The sequence below is a fragment of the Nomascus leucogenys genome, chromosome 15, assembly GCF_006542625.1.
Source record: "Nomascus leucogenys isolate Asia chromosome 15, Asia_NLE_v1, whole genome shotgun sequence".
NCBI lineage: Eukaryota > Metazoa > Chordata > Mammalia > Primates > Hylobatidae > Nomascus > Nomascus leucogenys.
The window spans coordinates 96697316-96717106 of NC_044395.1; the positions used below are offsets into that span (position 1 = coordinate 96697316).

A 19791-nucleotide genomic window follows, 5' to 3' on the forward strand; every position below is an offset into this window, starting at 1 on the left:
GGTTAGGCTGGTCTCGAACTCCTGACCTCAGGTGATCCACCCACCTCGGCCTCCCAAAGTGCTGGGATTACAGGCGTGAGCCACTGTCCCCAGCCACGATCTGCGTTTTGATGAGTCCTGCATGATTGTGAGGCATGCTCAAGTCTGGCAATGCTTTCAGCATTTCTCCTGGGCTAACTCATTTATTCCTCCTGATAACTGATGAGGATGGTTCTGTTATTACGTATCCCCCTTTTACAGATGCTGCCACTGAGGCTCAGAGATGGGGGTTATTTGTCTAAGATACAAATACATACAGCTAGTAAATGGTGGCATGAAGACACAGTCCAGGTCATCTGGCCACAGAAGAAAAATCTCTTGCATTGTATTTTAAATGCCCTCAAGGAATCCCCAGGAAAAAATCCAAAAACGCAGGCAGGAGGAGTTCCAGGATTACTTTATTTGTTGTTGTTTTGAGTGTTCAGCAAGTCAGACATGGACTGTCTTGCTTCTTGCTTATAAACATAACCTTTTAAAGGCCCCAATGCACACTTTAACTATGGCCAAAACAGTGCTAAATGAAGAATTAGCATTAGCACCAATTCCACTTCTTCAATCTCCATCTGGGGACTTCTCGTGGGTCTCATCACACCCACACACACCAACATTGGCTTATTAGGAACTCTCTGGGCCTGGGAGTAAGTTGTGTTTGTAAGACTTTGTTGTTTATCTAGGAAGGCATCCAGGTTCACAGGAGATGTGCACATCATTAGAGGTGATGGCTGGCCTTTCAAAGTCATAGTGGAAAAAAAAAAAACTGGAAGTGGCCTATAATTTACAGCCCTGGGTTTATGCCAAACAACAGGAACCTTCTAAGACATTGATATCACCAGAAGCAAATGTCTGGAGTGAAACTGGTTAACACAGGTTCTGGGAAGGCAGAGCAACACAGCTGCCACCCCTCTGGGATAGGAAAGAATATCTCATTTGGAAATGGAATCCACTCGAGTGCCAGGCACTCCCCTTGCTAGATGTTGAATGTGGATAGTCGAGAGGAAGGCCCAGCTGGGTGGAAGCCCTGTGGCAGAACCCAGTTACATGGCCTGAGATTGCCAAGCCAACTGCCCCAGTATCTGAATCTGTAATGGATCCCATCTGCTTTCTCCTCTGGGCAAGGACATAAGAAACCTCTCTAAGGCAGGAGAGCATGATGTCTAAAAGCACCAGCCCTTCTGCCAGTAGGTCTGGGTTCTAATCCTTGTTAGAACACTTACTAGCTGTGTGCTCTCAGCCCTGTTACTTAGCCTTTCTGATGCTCAGTTTTCTTAATAGTAATCCAGGTGGAATCATGGGAACTACTTCATATGGTTGATGTGGTTACTAAGTGAGATGACGTACACAAAGTGCCTGATTACATAGTGAGCAGTCAACAAGTGATAAGTATTTGTATCAGTATTTTTATTACTATTGCTAAGTAAACCAGAAGAATATAACAGGGGAAAGATATGGGCTTTGGATTCAGACCAACCTTGGTGCAAAGTCTGGTCTCACACTTGCTAGTTGCTTCTTTGAGCCTCAAGTTGTTTATTTGTAAAAAGTGGATAGGTTGTGGCGAAAGTAAAATGTGAGAAGGCAGGAAAAGACTGTAAGACAGTGTCTGACACTGAGTAGAAACCAATAACTGACTCCACTGACATTCTTACTGCATTACCGTCACCACTAAAACATTAAAAGGGACGGTAGCTAGCAGCCTGAGCGTTTACAGAATTCCTGCTTCCTGGTCTGTGTGGAAAGTTCTTCCTGCTGGGACGATGGGGTTCTCCCTGTACCTAGCCTTCTTGGTTACCCATCTCCTCTGGGTCCATCCCACCAGGTTGGGAAGGTAACTGCTTGGCAGGAGGCATGCATCATTGGTAGCCCCGCACCACCCATGGCCACCCTCTGCTCTGTTCTGCCTACACTTCCAGCCCGCCCTCTGTGATGACCCAGGAGGAGCTGGGTCTTTCCTGATCACTGAAGACTGGGTGGTTTTAGACGCCTTTCCCCAAACATCTTGTTTACATTTTTCCTAGCTAAGCGTCATTTTTCTGTTTGCAGCCCGTTTTTCTATGTCTTAGGAAAATTAGATATGTCAGCTGTTTTTCTTTTTCACTTCCATCTCCTTTGCCACTTCATTATAGTGCGACTTGACTGTGTCCAAGTTCACTTATGGGGTGAGTGAGGAGAGGATGCATTAAGTAACAATGGGCCCAGTTCCAAGTCCCAAGTTGCTTTCTGGGTGGTTACTATTTAGTAACCGTTTTTGGCTTAGTCTTCCGCCTGGGGAGGTGGTAGGGTTGATGCCATCAGGCAAGGAGTGGGACAAGAGAAACTTGGGTCATCTCCAGCTCTGTTACCATATGGCTCCATCACTACAACAGCTTAACAGCCAGCAAACACTCAGAAACTTCTGGAGTCAGGCATTCATCAGGGGATGGGAATACTGTGAGGTGAGGTCCAGGAAGACTGGACACTTAGGAAGAACGAACAGTGCAAGATGGCTGCCTGAGCCAAGGCTGGGTTTTGCCCCGCCTTCAACCCAGTTGAGCAGTCTTAAGCCCCACAGATGTCAAGTTGGCATATCTTTAGGTGAAGTGACAGGGTGAGCTTCATAATTTGCAGAGCCCAGTGCAGAAGGAACATGTGGGTACTCAGCATTCTGTGCAAGGACTCCTGAATGCCATTCTTCTCACCACCTCTAATGTCAACACTGGTGTCCCTGGCTTCTTCTAAAACAACTCTACTAACCAGACTGGTGTGGGGATGCCAATCTCCCCTTCCCATGGGCCCCTTCCCATGGGCCTGCCACTGCAGCTCATAGTGGGCGGGTAATCTCAAGAGATTGCACGTCTGCACTGGGCACTCTTGGTACCTGGATGGAGGGTGGGTGAGAGGTCCCCTTCGAGTCAGCAGCAATTGCACTGCAGCACTGCCAGCCCAGGGAGTGCAGGATGGCTGGCACTATGCCTCTCCCCAAGACGCTGCGGGGTGCATGCCCAGTCCTGACTCTCCCTGTACCGGTGCGGAGGCCTCCACCAACATGACTCTGTCAGCACCTTGGGAGTAGGGTGACATTGGTGGTGGAGCCCAGGCACCAGGGGTGAGGTGTAGGTGCCTGAAAATCCCTCCTGGGGAGGTGGTGAGGAGGCAGGGCCATGAGTGAGCTGGGGCTTTAGACCCCAGTGCATATTCTGTTATCCCTTCAGACTTCACTTATAAAACACAAATTCAAAGATAAAAATACTAAGAATCAACTGCAGAGCACCCAACTGCAAGTGGAGGCCTTCAGAGTACAAGGCCCTTAAGAATGCAAGACCCTTTGGGGTTCAAATTCTCTAGAGAGTAGATTTGGGGTTCAGTATGAGACCCATTAGCAAAGCTGGAAGATGCAGCTGTGGCTCGGTTGTTGGAGCATGAATGAATGGGCACAGCTCCATTGGGTGGATGGCAGTGGTTCCCCAGTGAAGAGAGTCCTGGGGCTTGGCTAACTCAAAAGATCCTTACTCTGATAGGGTGTGCTGAATAAAACATGAGTAATAGAGAGACTGAGCCTCACTCTCATGTCTTTTATTGGAATTTTGGAGAGGGAGACCCTACGTCTAGCTTCGGTTTATACAACTATAAGATAAGAGCAAAATCTACAGACTCCTGGGGGCAGGGGGTTATATAAGGATTTTCAAGATGCCTTTGAAAGGTACTTTAGCCTCATGGAAAATGGAAATGGATCCACTAAATATCATCAAAATGTGTGTGACCAATTGATTTTGACCGTAGGACTGGGGAGAGGAGAGAATGTATAGATGATTCTTAAGACCCCTTCTAACCTCAAGTTTGTGTTTCTCTTATTTTGGTCTAAGCTATAGAATTTCCATGCTGTGTATTGTGACAAATTTTAAAAGAGTATTTTCTTTATCATTTCTCCATAATATAGGAATAATTACTTTTCCTTGAAAATATATAAAAAAGATTTTTTTTCCTAATGTCTCCTTGAAGGGAGAAGACCTAGAAAGGAGAAGAAAGGAATATCCAGGCCATGTTTTGAGGTTTATTCCATAAGATATGGACAATGTAATTTTCAAATGATTTTCTAATTCAAATGAAGAAAATGGCAACAAACTTAGGGACCCTATAGCACTTATTCTTCTTTAAAATATTCTGTCTTTTATCTTGGCTTCTTAAAAATAAAAAAATCTTTATCACTAAAATAGTATATATATTCAGTAAATATTTATTAGGTACCTACTATGTTCTAGGTACTATACCAGGAGCCAAGGGTACTAACTAAAATAAGATATGGTTCTCACTCCTAAGGACCTAAAATTCTAACAAATGAATGGTTTGAATTAATTTCTGTTAACTCATGCTATCACCTGGACTAGGTTTTTATTTCTGTCCATTCCTCAGTTCCCCCTATCCTCCCCCCATGTAGATAATTATAGCGATAGAACAACATGATGAAAATTGCATCACAAAGGCAATCTCTATTACCTCTATAGGTGCATCTCAGAAATGTGAAATTAGGGAGGGTTAGGAAAGTTGTTTTAATAGAAGCCTGGGACATCAGTGTTGACACTAGAGGTGCTGAGAAGAATGGCATTCAGGAGCCCGTGCACAGAATGCTAAGGGGATGTTCTGAGAACCTCACCTGGACTAGGTGAAAGGGACCAACCAGGCAGAGACGCAGGGCACAATTGACATTTGTGCTCAGAAGCATTCAGATGGAGTGGTTGCCATCTGAACACACCTCAACAGACCACTCATGTCAAGCTCAGCTGTCACAAGATGTTGACTTGGTGCTAGAGTATTTTCTTGCTTTCTGACCCAGAAAATCTTGCCATGACCCAGCTGGGATTCATGAACTCGGCTGGAAGCTAAAGAACAGGTTAGGGCTTTGTCTTTATTGCCTGTGGGTTTCACAATTCTTTGTGAAGGAATTGCTTTTTTTTTCTTTAGCAAAGTTGGTGTATTCCTATATGGTGTCACTGTGACTTTGATTTGGTGTTCTATCTGCCATCTTGAAACTACGTGGTGGCTGGGTGTGGTGTCTCACACCTGTAATCCCAACACTTTGGGAGGCCGAGGTGGGCAGATCACTTGAGGTCAAAAGTTTAAGACCAGCCTGGCCAACATGTGAAACCCCATCTCTACCAAAAAAGTACAAAAATTAGCTGGGCATGGTGGATGGTGCCTGTAATCCCATCTACACAGGAGGCTGAGGTGGGAGAATTGCGTGAACCTGGGAGACGGAGGTTGCAGTGAGCCAAGATCCCACTACTGCACTCCAGCCTGGGTGACAGATCAAGACTCCATCTCAAAAGAAAGAACTACATGATGACCAGTTACTTTTTCAAATTAGATCATATTTTGTAAATCTTAATAGGAGTATGAATTTGGTTAAAATTGTGTATCCATTGCAGAAATAGGATAGTACCTTTGATAAAATGTTCTATTAGTACATTTTATAAAGGCCCATTCACTACTGACTCTCAGCCTCCCACTCCTTTTTTGAAGAAGTTGGGCTGAGATAGCAGCTATTACTATTGCTACCACCAGTGCTGATTACTAAGGGCATAAAATACTGTGTGTGTGTGTTTATAATGATTAATGTGTTTATAATGATTATAATGAAGAACGTTATGGTATTGCTAGTATTATGCCATTTTACAGATGAGGAGCTTGGGACTCAGGGAAATTAAATACAAAATCACACAGCTAGAATGTAGCTGAGCTGGAACTTGAACTGATACCTAAGTTATTTCCACTCTGCTCCATATGCTTCTTTTATCATTGCAATAGGGTCTAGGGTTTTATAAAGGAGAAGGCTAAAGAATGCATTAGGTCCTTTGGTAATATACATATCACCTTTGCAGCTGCCTCTCCCATAATCATAGGCCTAGGTAATCTAATAATGTGACATGAGTGTAAAGACACCAGCCCGTCATTGATCTCTGAGCTTCTGTGACTTGCAGAAGTCTTAGGGGGCCAGCTATAGCCTTTCAAGGGAAGAAAGGGGTCTGGGTGGGAAGACTTGCTAGAAGGCAGTGAAGTGGAGTGGAAAGAACATGGCTTACAGACCCAGGAAGACCAGGTCTGTCTCCCTTGAGCAGTCTCTTCACTGACCATCAGTAAAGTGAGGAAAGTAGCACCAACTTGATAGGACTGAATTAAATGAGATGAAGGATATAAAGCTTATGATGTAGACAGGACATTCAACAATTGTTAGTTGCAGTTGCAAGAGGACTTTACTTCCCCTTTCCACAATTTCCCATGCACACATTCATTGACAGATGCATATTCACTGCTGCTTAAGATTTTGCACGCAGTCTCTTTCATGCTAGTGTGAGAAGCCCAAATTTATCTTTTTTTAAAAAAAAAAAAAATGTTATTTCTGCATAGTTTCCCATTACCTCAATGCCCCCTTTTGTGGTTTAGATCACTAAGGGCCTCTAGGACACTGGGTGTCAACAATAGCGAATTCATCCAAGTTTGTGTCATGCCTCTTCCCTGGTCTGAGGGATGAGGGCGGCGGTTGGGTTTGCCTCTTGTCTCACTCGCTCTTTTGCTATGGGAAGTCTTACTGTCTTTTCCTGAAGCCTTGGCCTTCCAAGAGGAAAAAAGGCTTCTTAAACTCCAAGTCATGGCTAGAACACAAGTGCCTAGAACTCTGTGCCCTTGCCCACTGGAAGTGGAAGAGGGTTCATCACTCACGCTCTGGAGTTGCCCAAATTCTTATGTTCTTTGTTCTCTTTTGGCAGAACCAGCTTCTTGCAAAAGGACTGTTCTTTGTGGAGGAGAAGATCAAGCTGTGTGAAGGCAAGTACAAGACAGCCCTGGTAGACTGGGGCCTCTGTGACTCAGCCTTTGATGTCTGGACAGCTGAGATGCTTCTGTCCAGAAGGGGCAGGCCCCAAGCGAGTGATTCACCCTGTCCGTTTCCTCCCTACCTAGGCGGCAGCACTTTCGTTTGAATCAGCTGCTCACAGCAGTGCAAGTCAGAACTATGTTTCAGAAAAATGTAGTGGGATGGGGTGGTTTCTTTGGAGACCTTGTTCAGGGTTTTTTTTGTTTTGTTTTGTTTTTTTTAATGGGACGCAGGCTGGTGGTCTCCTTTGAAGGTATAAGTTGTACTGTGAATCCTCCATGCTATTTCCTCTGGTCTGTCCCAAGCTATTTCCTACAGGCCTTTGTAATATTTCTGGAGAGTCATAGAAGAGAGGAGTCCTGTCCATTTGGGGGACATTAGGCTAAGCAGGCAGTCACTCAATAGGGTATGATTTGATAGATGAAGGGAAATTTCCTGATCTTAGAGTTTAAAGTCCAACTGACAGGAAAGAAAGGAACTGAATGGAGATGGAAACAGGTTCCAAAGGCAAGAATTAGCCAACCCCATGACTCTACCAAGGGCTACTCTTAGCTCCCACCAAAGTGGGGCTTGATCTTAGCTTGCCACCTCCTTCTTGGGTGACTTTTGGTTAGTTACTAGTTTCTCCAAGTCTCAGCTTTTATCATTTTTGAAGTGATAAATTGGGGTGAGGGGTTGTAGGGAACATAAGGCACATGAGTGGCATAACACCATACCTGGCACACAGCAGGCAAACATACTGGATCCTTTCTTTTTTTTCTGCGGCAGCCTAATGACCCGTAGATCAAACTTACTTCCAGATCCAGACTTATTAGGTGTCATGTCATCATCCTTTTGTTTCTTCCCGTTCCCTGGGAAAGACACTAGTGTGTCCAGGAAAGGGACTCCTAGAAAGACAAAGTAGGAAGGAAAATGAGAAACTGACACTGGAAAATTCCAAGGTCTGACATACAGTAAATGCTTACCAAGCCTTGGGAAGAAAAGAAGTTAGAAATTAACCTTTGCACATTTGAGAGTTGGCTGAACCTGTAGCCATTCTTCCCTTGAATACATCGATAACATTTTTTTTTCAACCTTATAAATACCCAATAACCCAAGGCCTTTAGAAAAAAAATTTTAAATTGTGGTTAAACAAAACCCCACACAATATAAAATATACCGTCTTTGTAATTTCAGTACTTTACAGTTGAGTAGTGTTAATTATATTCACATTGTTGTGTAACAGATCTCTAGAACTTTATCTTGCAAAATGGAAACTCCATGTCCATTGAACAACTCCCAACATTGCCCCCTTTCCTCAGCCCCCGACAGCCACCATCTTATTTTTTGTTTCCATGCTTTGACTACTCTAGGCGTCTTATAAGTGGAATCATACGGTGTTTGTCTTTTTGAGACTGGCTTAGTTTCATTCAGCATAAGGTTCTCAAATTCATGTTGTAGCATGTGACAGGATTCCCTTCTTATTTTAAGGCCAATATTCCATTGTATGTGTATTCTACATTAGCTTTATCCTCTCATGTGTCAAAGGAAGGGGCTTATTAGGTGACTTGCTTTGACCAAGAATTTAGTGGCTCTTTTGCTTTTTTTTTTTTTTTTTGAGACAGTCTCACTTCTGTGGCCCAGGCTGGAGTACAGTGGCATGATTTCGGCTCACTGCAACCTCTACCTCCCAGGTTCAAGTGATTCTCATGCCTCAGCCTCTTGAATAGCTGGGATTACAGGCACGTGCCACCACGCCCAGCTAATTTTTGTCTTTTTAGTAGGCGTTTCACCATGTTGGCCAGGCTGGTCTTGACTCTTGACCTCAAATAATCCACCTCCTTGGCCTCCCAAAGTGCTGGGATTACAGGCATGAGCCACCGTGCCTGGCCCTCTTTTGCATTTTGGAGTCAGGCTAGTACAAAAATGTGGAAGACAACTGGGTGGTAAAGGGAGGGAAAAGAAACATTATCCCTGGCCATATTAATTGTGTGTATGTTATCTGGGGAGTTATTACAAGCTCCCGGAAATGTGGAAAAACAGCTCTATGAAAAAGATACTGAATAAAACCAGAGGTTCGAGTGCCTTTAAAAGGGGAAGTTGAATGTCTCTCACCCAAGTAACCCTCATCATAGATACACTCAGAGTGAAAACTCAGAGATGGGGCTAGACAGGATGAACAAAGTTCATCCAAGATTCTGTGCCCCTGCCCTGGCATGGCCTGAGAGCACCAGGCCTGGGGTGTTCTCTCTGAGTCTCTTCTAGTCCTAGGGTTCTTGGTGTTGGGGCCTTTTCTGTACAATGAATGGGCATGTGGGGAACCTTTAAGGGGCTCTGCCATCTTCAACCAGACATCTCTACTTTTTAATTTTATGTATTAGAACTCCAAGAAAAATTTTATTTGGATAAAAGGATTCTCTTGCTATAAAACAAAGTTTGAAAACAATTAATATGATCTGTCCAGTCACTGAACAAACTCCTCTTTGCTGACATCTCTGCTTAGGTACTTACATGTCTATGTATACACACCCCTTCTTTACTGCTGCAGAAAAGGCAGGTGGCTGTTCATATCCACTTGTTGCTGTTTTGTGGGCAGAAGACGCCATGTTAACTTTATCTTTTCTAGAGCCTTAGTGACCTTGAGTCTTAGGAAGTTTCTTATGCTTACCTGTATACTTCTGGTGACCTAAACTGCTGCGTTACATTAGAGGGCAGATTTATAGGACAGTCATCTAGAACCGTCCATCCAACTCCCTTCATTTTTGCAGGGAGCTAAGTTCTTGACTTATGGGCTGTTTCTGGAAGGGAAGGCACCTGTGTTCTTTAACTCTTTCTCCCCCAGGGCTACCCTGTTGCTGTGTCTGTGTCTGTCTGATGTTCTTCTCTGAACACTTTCCAAAACCTCCATTACTCTCTGAAGTTTGCAGCCAGCAATTAGACCTGGGTTCTCGGGAGGCGTTTTATTGCTGCTGGGTTGCAGAATTACCTTGTGTGCCAATGAGCATTCTGTCTTGGTATTGAAAGGGGGAGTAAGTAGGCACCAGTGCTGACCTGCAAGGTTCTCTCTTCTTCCCCTCCTTCAGATCAAGAGGGCCTTTGCTTGTCTTGGTTGTAGAAGGCTTAAGATAAGGGACATCAACAAAGAAGCCGGAGTAATCTTTTGCCCTCTGGGGTACATTATCCAGGTGCTGGAGTTCACCTTGGTTCTAGGGACCAGGATGACTCAGTATTTGAGAGGGTCCTTTTAGACTTCCCCCTCCTCCTCCCTGCAGTGAAACAGCATAGCCTATATTTGAAAGAGGATAGTGACTGCTTCAATCAAATGTTTATTTGATTATCTACTATGAGATGAGCCAGTACTTTGCTAGGTGCTAAGGAGTCAGGAGTCAGAAAAACCATCACAGTGTTACAGGCCCTCATGGAGCTCACACATGAATCAAATCATCACCAAGTATAAAACTGTACCTAGGACAAGTACTAAGAATATAATCTGGCCGGGCGCAGTGGCTTACGCTTGTAATCCCAGCACTTTGGGAGGCCGAGGCAGGCGGATCACGAGGTCAGGAAATCGAGACCACAGTGAAACCCCGTCTCTACTAAAAATACAAAAAATTAGCCGGGCGTGGTGGCAGGCGCCTGTAGTACCAGCTACTTGGAGAGGCTGAGGCAGGAGAATGGCGTGAACCCGGGAGGCGGAGCTTGCAGTGAGCCAAGATTGTGCCACTGCACTCCAGCCTGGGTGACAGAGCAAGACTCTGTCTCAAAAAAAAAAAGAAAAAAAAAGAATATAATCTGCAGCGGGGTGGTTTGACCGATGGGAAGAGACTTTCCCCTAGAAGTGATGTTCAAGCTGCAACTAGAAAGATAAACAGAAGTAGGTTAGGTAAAGGAGGGAGAGAAAGAGCAGTCAAGGCAGAAGGGCTAGCACATGCAAAGGCCCTGTGGCATGACAGAGAAGGGTGACTGAAAGAGGGATGATTAGAGCCCAAAGGCTGACAGGAATACAGAAGACAGGATCAAGACCCAGAAGGAGGAGGTGGATTCTCCTGGGCTGTGTAGATCATATTATTGAGGTTTTCTTTATCCTAGGAGCAAAGGAAAATGTTCATGCTAACTATTAAGTCCTGTTCTACACTGTCCCATATTTGGGTTAAATGGTAACCTCCTTCCACTCATCAGCCCCAGTATCTGCAAAAATCTATACACTTGGCACTTTCCATCCAAAGATTTTAAAAGATTGATTTATTGAAGTGGCTGCACCATGCTAAGCACTATGATGAGCAAGACAGATGGGGCTCCATTCCCACTCCCGTTCCAGTGACGAGAAGAAGTGAATAAGCCATTCCAATAAAGTGTGATCAGTGGTTTGCACAGGAAAGTTGAGGGTGCCCCGGATTTGCAATGTCCCCTTGTGAATTTCACCCTGACCTTTCAAAATCTGCACATCTTTGGACCTGCTGGCTACTAGTCATGCCCTTGTTCTATTCTCTCTCCCCAGCCACTGCTTTTATTGCCCATTAAAATAATAGACGGGAGGCGCCAAATGAATCTTTCAAGATTTATTCAGTGGAACTGGCAGTGTCTTGCCAAACGCGTCTCTCAGTGTCTAATCTTGGCTGACCCAGTTTCTCTGCCTGGGATAAGCAGAGGCAGTGACCAGTATCAGCTCTGATATCTAGGTCATTAAACAGCAACTGCTGTGCAGGCTTCTCTCTGCCAGGGCCCGTCTTTCCTGGAGGTGCAGAGTTCCTCACACAGCCTTCCGATGGCATTGGGTGACCTGTGTGCTCTCCAGCCTGGGGTAGCAGGGACACTTGGCCATAGCGTAGGCTTCCTGATCCTCGGGTTGAAGTAGGGACAGCATCAGGAGGCAGGTGCTGTGTTTTGCAGATGGCCTTTTCAGAGAATGCTGCCTTCCCAGTTACTGTAAAGAAGTGGGTGGAGAAAACAGTTTCCAGGTCCTCTTTCTGTCTCTCTCCATTGACAGCTGAAACCCAGAATAAAGCCAGTATCTTAATGAGTAAGAAAACAAAACAGTATATAGCTGTGCACATGATCTTCCTGGATAAGACTGGCCAAGAGCATGGGTTCTGGCATCACAGCTCTGCCTTCGAGCTGTGTGACTTTGGGGCAGTTAGTTGGCCTCTCTGAGCCTGTAAAGCAGGGGTATTAGAGTCTAGTCATGAGATATCTTATAGGTAAGTAAACTAGCATAGTGCTGGATAATGTTGTAACCATTCATGTAATAACAATTACTATGTGATTTTAAGATGTCAGCTCCCTTTTCTGGATTGGAGGATGGAAAGGCATATTTGCATATTTTCAGTTGAGTTTTCCCACCCAATCCTACATTTACTATAGTAAAACCTTGTAGATCAAATGTACGTAATGCGCTGTCTTTCCTCCCCACATCTAAAGCTGCGCCTCCCATTCAGAGTCTTACTAGTGAAGACTAGTAAGTTTAGATTACTTATTAGTAAGACCAGAGAGTTAGGATCAATACATGCACCCTTGTGAGATGGAATATATTTCTGCCCTGAGAATTTCTGTTGGTCTTAGCCTGGAATTAAGATCCTATAGCACCACACCTCTGCTCTCTGGGCTTTGATAGCTCCTGGCTGCAAGTTTTTTAGCATGTGCAGCTTGACATTTTATGTGGAACTGTCTTCTGGCCTCTCCTACAAGTAATGACGAATTCTTTTCTTTCTTCCTCCCTTCCCATCTTCTCGCCCTCTTGTAGGTGAAAATCGCATTGAGGTTCTGGCTGAAGTCTGGGACCACTTCTTCACTGAGACTCTCCCTACCCTGCAGGCAATATTTTATCCAGTTCAGGTTAGTCTCACTGGGGACCACTTCCTGCCATCCTCAGCGATCTATCTTCTCTCCTGGCCCTTGCGGCCTGGGGGCTCCTGGTAAATGGGAGAAACCTTGGAGATTGGGCGCTTGCATTGGTTAAGGAGTTTAGAGATTATTTAAGGGCTCTCTGGTTCTATATTTAGTACCGAACTTCAAGTGAAGAAGAGTGCCTGCAGAACTAGCAATTTGTAGGCTCTTGTTACCCTCTTGGTTTTGAGTATGTCTTTATATTCTTGGAGTGGTTTGTTTTTCTTAGTTTTCAGAAGTAGAGAAGATGGGGGAAGGGAGATTTCTTGTTTCTTTTCTTTCTTTCTCCCCTGCCTCTATCTTTCTTCTCTCCCCGCCTTTTTTTTTTTTTTTGAAGCACAATTTTAAAGCAAGTTTGCTGTTGCCTTCCAATCATGAAAAAGGAGTAACATTCCGTGTTCCTCTGTAAGGAATCCTACATGATTTAGTAGGAAGAACACTGGACTAGGAATCTGTAGACTTAGATTCAACAGTGTGGGTTTGGGCAGAGTCATTTATCTTCTGTGAGCAGAGCTCCATCGTATCTCCTTCAAAACGAGGAATTTAGAATAAAATATGAATGACACCTCTAGTATTCTTATTCTGTGTCCTCCACTCCTTCCACCATTTGTGTTGATACCCTTGCCCCCTTGTCTCTGTAGAGCTAATGCTACGATGATCACTGCCAGGTCGAAGCCACCCCTAAGGGAGGTTGACCTATAGATGTTCCTCTCCAAAATACATGTCTCTCTCACTTAAGCTGCAGTGTACTCACTCTTCTCTCCTCCCGCTGGGGTTGAGGCTTCGTATGTAATTAGGTATTGTTGAAGTGTGGGTGTCGTATGCAGAGGAACACAGCCATTAAGCAATGGGTAGAATGACCTTATGCCAGAGGTCAAGGCCCACGTAGATTGTTTGGTCTGAACAGTGCTTTAAAGGAATTTTGGATTGCTGAAAACATTTGTCAAATATTTAAAAGCTGGGAGGTTATGCTTATAGATTCCATTTTCCATGTTAGACCTACCCCATAACATTTCCAGTAAGATAGTACAGATAGAAGCCTCTGTCCTGTAGCCTGCAGAAACCTTCCGCTTCCTTACAGTAGTCACCCATCAGCCATTAGTGAGTCTTCTCTCAGGAAGATAGACATGGGGATAAGGTTGCCGGATTAAGCAAATAAAAATACAGGATGTTGGCCAGGCACAGCACTTTGGGAGGCTGAGGCGGGTGGATAGCTTGAGCCCAGGAGTTTGAGACCAGGCTGGGTAACATGATGACAACCCATCTCTATTAAAAAAAAATTAGCCAGGCATGGTGGCTTGTGTCTGCAGTCTCAGGTACTAGGGAGGCTGAAGTAGGAGAATCACTTGAGCCCAGAAGATCGAAGCTGCAGTGAGCCGAGATTGCACCACTGCACTACAACCTGGGTAACAGAGCAAAACCCAGTCTCGAAATAAATAAATAATACAGGATGTTGAGTCATATTTGAATTGCACATATAAGCAAATAATGCAATATTTGGGACATATTTATACTGAAAAACTCTTCAAATTTAACTGGGCATCCTGTGTTTTTATCCAGCAACCGTACTAGAAGGGGTGTGCAGAAAAGACCTGGATTTGTAGGTGGACAAAGAGGCATGTTGAATCAGTACCTGGTGCCTCCTGTGTTTAAAGGCAAGCTGAACCAGACCCAGGACAGCAACATGGTACCACCATTTCGAGGGGCCCTGGGTCTCTCTTCGGACCATTTGTGTAGGGAATTCCAGGGTGCAGGTGTCCAGATGGTTCTAGAATGGAGAATGCAGGATCTGGGTGGACATAGCCCCAATACAGTCAAGAGGGCAAAGGTGGGGGAGGGGGGGTTTAAAAGCTCAGAGCCAGGTAGGAACCCAGACATGTGGGTCTAAGGATAGCTCTGTTTTGGTTCTCTTGAAATATGGTAAGATCTGGCAACAAATAATATTGCCCCTGTTCACCTCCTCACTCCCCAATGACTGACTTGAATTCTGATTCTCTTCTCGAGTTTGCCATGGCCCCCCTGCACCTTGCTGGCTTCCCTTTTCCTGTCAACTCCTGAGGCCATTCACATGTGCTAACCCTGCTTTATTCAATTAGCTGAATTGGGTTTGGGTGAGATGGGCGTGTCCAAATTCAGATTGTGGACAGGGAATATTCTGGGGAGGTGGCGAAGATCTGTAGCAAATGGTCATCAAAGGTATATAGCATACCCAGCAAAAGGCAAACTGTGCCTTCCTCCTCCTTTTTGTTCTCAGCTGATCCAGGTTCACATATTTATAGTTTTATAGAACTGTATGCTCTTAGGCTTTACTTTTTCTTTGTGCTTAGCTTAGAGAGACTGGATGGCATTTGGGTAACAGGGATATGCACTGTTATTGTTTTTGGAGTATGTTGTTTGTTAGGAGACAGGCTTGGTTTTGTTATGCTTTCCCTATCAAGCCTAAAACAAGAAAAGAAAAGTGAATTCTAGATTAGTATGAATTCCTTCTCTGACTCATTGTGGGCCTAAGAGATGGCTAAGGCCTGGTAACAAGCCAGTGCTCTGGTTAATGGCCCCAAATGATCCTCTAAGAAAGCAATGATTAACTTGTTTATGTGGCAGGTTGGTATAAACCGGGTACCCCATACCCTCCCTTAAAAGTATTTTCTGCTTGCATCAAAGGCCAGATTCTGCATATAGAAAAGGCCTTTATGGGTTGGGAACCAGTGAGCAGTTCTCAAGATAAAGCTTCCCCCTCACCCATGCTGGGGAGGAATTTAGATATTGAGAGATTGGGATATTGGAGCCAGTTCTAACATAAATCTTGGTGGCATGTTGCTGTCCTTGGCCTGGTTCAACTCACCTTTAAACACAGGAGGTACTAGGAACTGATTCAGTATGCCCTGCTGGTCGCTTATAAATCCAGGCCTTTTCTTCTGAGAGTGTAATGTTTAACCATGGGCTTAGAAGTCCCAAAGGCAAAATCCATCATGTTCTCCAGGTGAGTGCTATAACTACCCATGCCCAGTCTAGACCCAAATGACTACAGGTATTTCATGTGAAGAAGTGATGGCAGCAGAATAAGCTGGGGAAGAAATGTGGGAGGGGGAGCAGCACCAAAGAGGAGCAAAGTGGTTCAAAGCATGAGATGCAGAGTTAGCTCATGACTGACTGTGTTAGTCTGTTTGTGTTGTTATAAAGGAATACCCGAGACTGGGTAATTTATGAAGAAAAGAGGCTTGTTTGGCTCATGGTTCTGTAGGCTGAACAAGAAGTGTAGTTGCCAGCATCTGCCCCGGGTGAGGCCACAGCAAGCCTTCACTCATGGCGGAAGGCAACATGGGAGCCAGTGTATCACACGGCAAGAAGAAGCAAGAGATAGGGAGGAGGTGGCAGACTTTTTAAAACAACTAGCTCTCTCATACTTATAGAGTGAGAACTAATATAGTGAAAACTCACTAAAGAGTGAGAGCCCACTCATTACCAAGGGGAAGGCACCAAGCTGTTCATGAGGGATCTATCCCCATGACTCTACCTTCTACTAGGCCCCGCCTCCAACAATGGAGATCACATTTCAACATGAGGTTTGGAGGGGACAAATATCTAAGCCATATTTTCTGCCCCTGGTACTCCAAATCTCATGTCCTTCTCACATTTCAAAATACAATCATTCCTGCCCAATAGTCCCCTAAAGTCTTAACTTATTCCAGCATCAACTCAGTCCAAAGTTCAAAGTCTCATCTGAGACTCAAGGCAAGTTTCTTGCACCTATGAGCTTGTAAAATCAAGAATAAGTTATTTACTTATAAGATACAATGGTGGCACAGGCATTGGATACACATTCCCATTTTAAAAGGGAGAATTTGGCCAAAAGAAAGGGACAGCAGGCCCCACTTCAGTCTGAAACACAGCAGAGCAGATATTAAATCTTAAAGCTCCAAAATAGTCTTTGACCCCATGTTCCACATCCAGGGCACACTGATGCAAAGGATGGGCTCCCAAGGCCCTGGACAGCTCTGCCCCTGTGGCTTTGAAGGGTGTCAGCCCCTGGGTCTGCTCTCACAGATTGGAGTTGAGTGCCTGTGGTTTTTCCAGGCTCAGGGTGCAAGCTGGTGGCTCTACCCTTCTTGGGTCTAGAGGGCAGGAACCCCCTTCCCACAGCTCCATTAGGAAGTGTCAGGGGCTCCGACCCCACATATCCCCTTGGCACTGCCCTGGTAGAGTCTCTTTGTGGGGGCACCACCCCTGCAGTAGGCTTCTGCTTGGGCACCCAGGCTTTTCCATACATCTGCTGAAATCTAGGTGGAAGCTGCAAAGCCTCCTTCTCTCTTGCACTCTGTGCACCTGTAGACTTAGCACTATGTGGAAGCCACCAAGGCTTATAGCTTGCTCCCTCCAGAGTAACAGCTGGAATGGTACCTGGGGCACTTTGAGCCACTGCTGGAGCCAGAGAAACTGGGATGTGGGCAGCAGTGTCCTGAGGTAGCACTGGGCATCCCCTGAGCATGGCCTCCAAAACCATTATTTCCTTTTAGGCTTCTGGGCCTGTAATGGGAGGGACTGTCCCAGAGGTTTCTGAAATGACTTCAAGGCCTTTTTTAAACTGTGGTCTTGGCTATCAGCACCTGTTTCCCTTTTAGTCATGCAAATCTCTCTAGGAAGTGATTGTTCCACAGCTCTCTTGTATTTCTCTCCTGCAAATGCCTTTTGCTTCTTCACTGCATGGCTAGGCTGCAAATTTTCCAAATTTTTATGCTCTGTTTTCCTTTTAATTATAAGTTCCAACTTTAAGTCATTCCTTTACACCTATTCCTGATCTTAGGCTGTTAGAAGCAGCCATGCCACATCTTGAATGCTTTGCTGCCTAGAATTTTTGTTTGTTTGTTTGTTTTGAGATAGAGTCTCACTCTGTCGCCCAGGCTGGAGTGCAGTGGCACAGTCTCAGCTCACTACAACCTCCACCTCCTGGGTTTAAGCTATTCTCCTGCCTCAGCCTCCCAAGTAGCTGGGATTACAGGTGCCTGCCACCACGCCTGGCTAATTTTTGTATTTTTAGTAGAGATGGGGTTTCACCATATTGGCTAGGCTGCTCTCAAACTCCTGACCTTGTGATCCACCCGCCTTGGCCTTCCAAAGTGCTGGGATTACAAGTGTGAGCTACCACGCCCACCCTAGAAATTTATTTTACCAGATACTCTAAGTCATCACTCTTAAGTTCAACCTCCCACAAATCCCCAGGGCATGGACACAATACAGACAAGTTATTTGCTAGGGCATAAAAAAGGTAATCTTTATTCCAGTTCCCAATAACTTCCTCATTTCCATTTGAGACCACCTCAGCCTGGCCTTCACTGTCCATATTTCTATTAGTATTTTAGTTATAACCATTTAACTAGTCTCAAAGAAGGTCCAAACCTTCCCTTGTCTTTTTGTCATCTTTTGAGCCCTGAGCCCTCCAAACTCTTCCAACCTCTGCTCATTACCCACACTTTCAGGTGTCTTCATAGCAACATTCTACTGCTTAGCACCAATTTTCTGTATTCGTTCATTTTGCATTGCTATAACGGAATACCTGAGACTGGGTAATTTATTTATTTATTTATTTATTTATTTATTTATTTATTTTAAAAAGCAAGGTTTATTATTTGGCTTATAGTCCTGCAGGCTGTATATGAAACACAGTATCAGCATCTGCTCCTGGTGAGGCTTCTGGAAGCTTATAACCGTGGCAGAAGGTGATGGGGAGCCAGTGTATCACATGATGAAAGAAGGAAGCAAGAGATGGGGGAAGAGGCACCGGGATCTTTTAAACAATTAGCTCTCATGTGAATTAATTGAGAACTCACTTATCACCAAGGGGAGGGCACCTAAGCCATTCATGAGGGATCCGCTCTCATGACCCAAACACCTCCTACTAGGCCCCACCTATAACACTGGAGAAAACATTTCAACATGAGATTTGGAGGGGACGAATATCCAAACCATGTCACTGACCTGGGTTCACATCGTCAGTCTGCCACTTATCATCTTGATATTCTTGGGAAGGTAACTTTGCCTCTCTGAGCCTTGGTTTTCTTCTAGAAAATAATAAAACTTGCTTCACAGGAGTGTTAAGAAGAGTAAGTGAGATAATACATGAAAAGCACCTAATTTTGCATATGACATACAGTAAGGGCTTAAGAATTGTCGCCATCATCATCAATATCATTATCATTATTATTCTCTGCACAATAAAATGTGTTGGAATCACAGCAGGTAATCCAGTTATTTGGACGAGTTTTTCCCATGTCATGGGCTGAGCAGATGAGTTGACAATGGGTGACTGTTCAGTGTCTTCCATAGACTGGCACTGTTATGGAAGTGTAGGCACAGCTCCTGAGAGTTGCCTAAGTGGGGTTATGACCGGTATTTTCCTAGTCATGCTACTTAGGAAATCATTCCCCCAGTTGGCGTAAGACAGTAGGCTCTCTTATGCACTGTTGCTGGGAGTACAAATGGATGCAATCTTTCTGGAGAGCAACATGGCAGAATTTTTTAAAGACTTTTTAAAGGCATATTTGGATTGAGTAATTTTCCTTTGCAGGAGAATAATCTGGATATGCTGATAAAATATGCCCAATGTGGCATGGATAAATATGTTTGAAACACACACACGTGTGCAAATGAAAGCATCTTGGTCAGGAGATGGTTGGTTACACAGAGTGTGTTCATATAGTGGTAGGATATTATGCAGCCTTAAGAGTGAGGGAGGTCAATATGTGCTGGTATGAAAAGATGTCCAAAATATACAAAGTGAAACAAAAGCAAGCTGCAGAACAGTAGGAGGTGTATAATCTCTGTGTAGGTTTAAAGGTTTTATATGTGATTTTGTGGATATAGGAACTTTCTGGAGAAATCCAGAACATAAAACCTCAAGGAGCAGTTACCAGTGTGGAGTGAGAATAAGAGATTAGATGAAGAGGACTTGTAACTTTACCTTAAGCCCCTTTTCTGATCTGTTTTAATCTTTGCCTTTAAATGTTTTATAATGTAAATACAAAACCAAAAACAACAGGGCAAAATAATTGTCT

The 19791-nt window shown here is 44.4% G+C and overlaps 1 protein-coding gene across 1 annotated transcript in view; it reads left to right on the forward strand.

The window, feature by feature from the left end:
- The window catches only part of PRR5L (proline rich 5 like), a 61103-nt gene that overhangs the window by 21873 nt on the left and 19439 nt on the right, over positions 1-19791 (forward strand). The window contains exons 4-5 of the mRNA XM_003254434.4: positions 6774-6831; positions 12600-12691. Of these exons, the coding sequence (XP_003254482.1) occupies positions 6774-6831; positions 12600-12691 (150 nt within the window). The remainder of the gene's footprint in view (positions 1-6773; positions 6832-12599; positions 12692-19791) is intronic.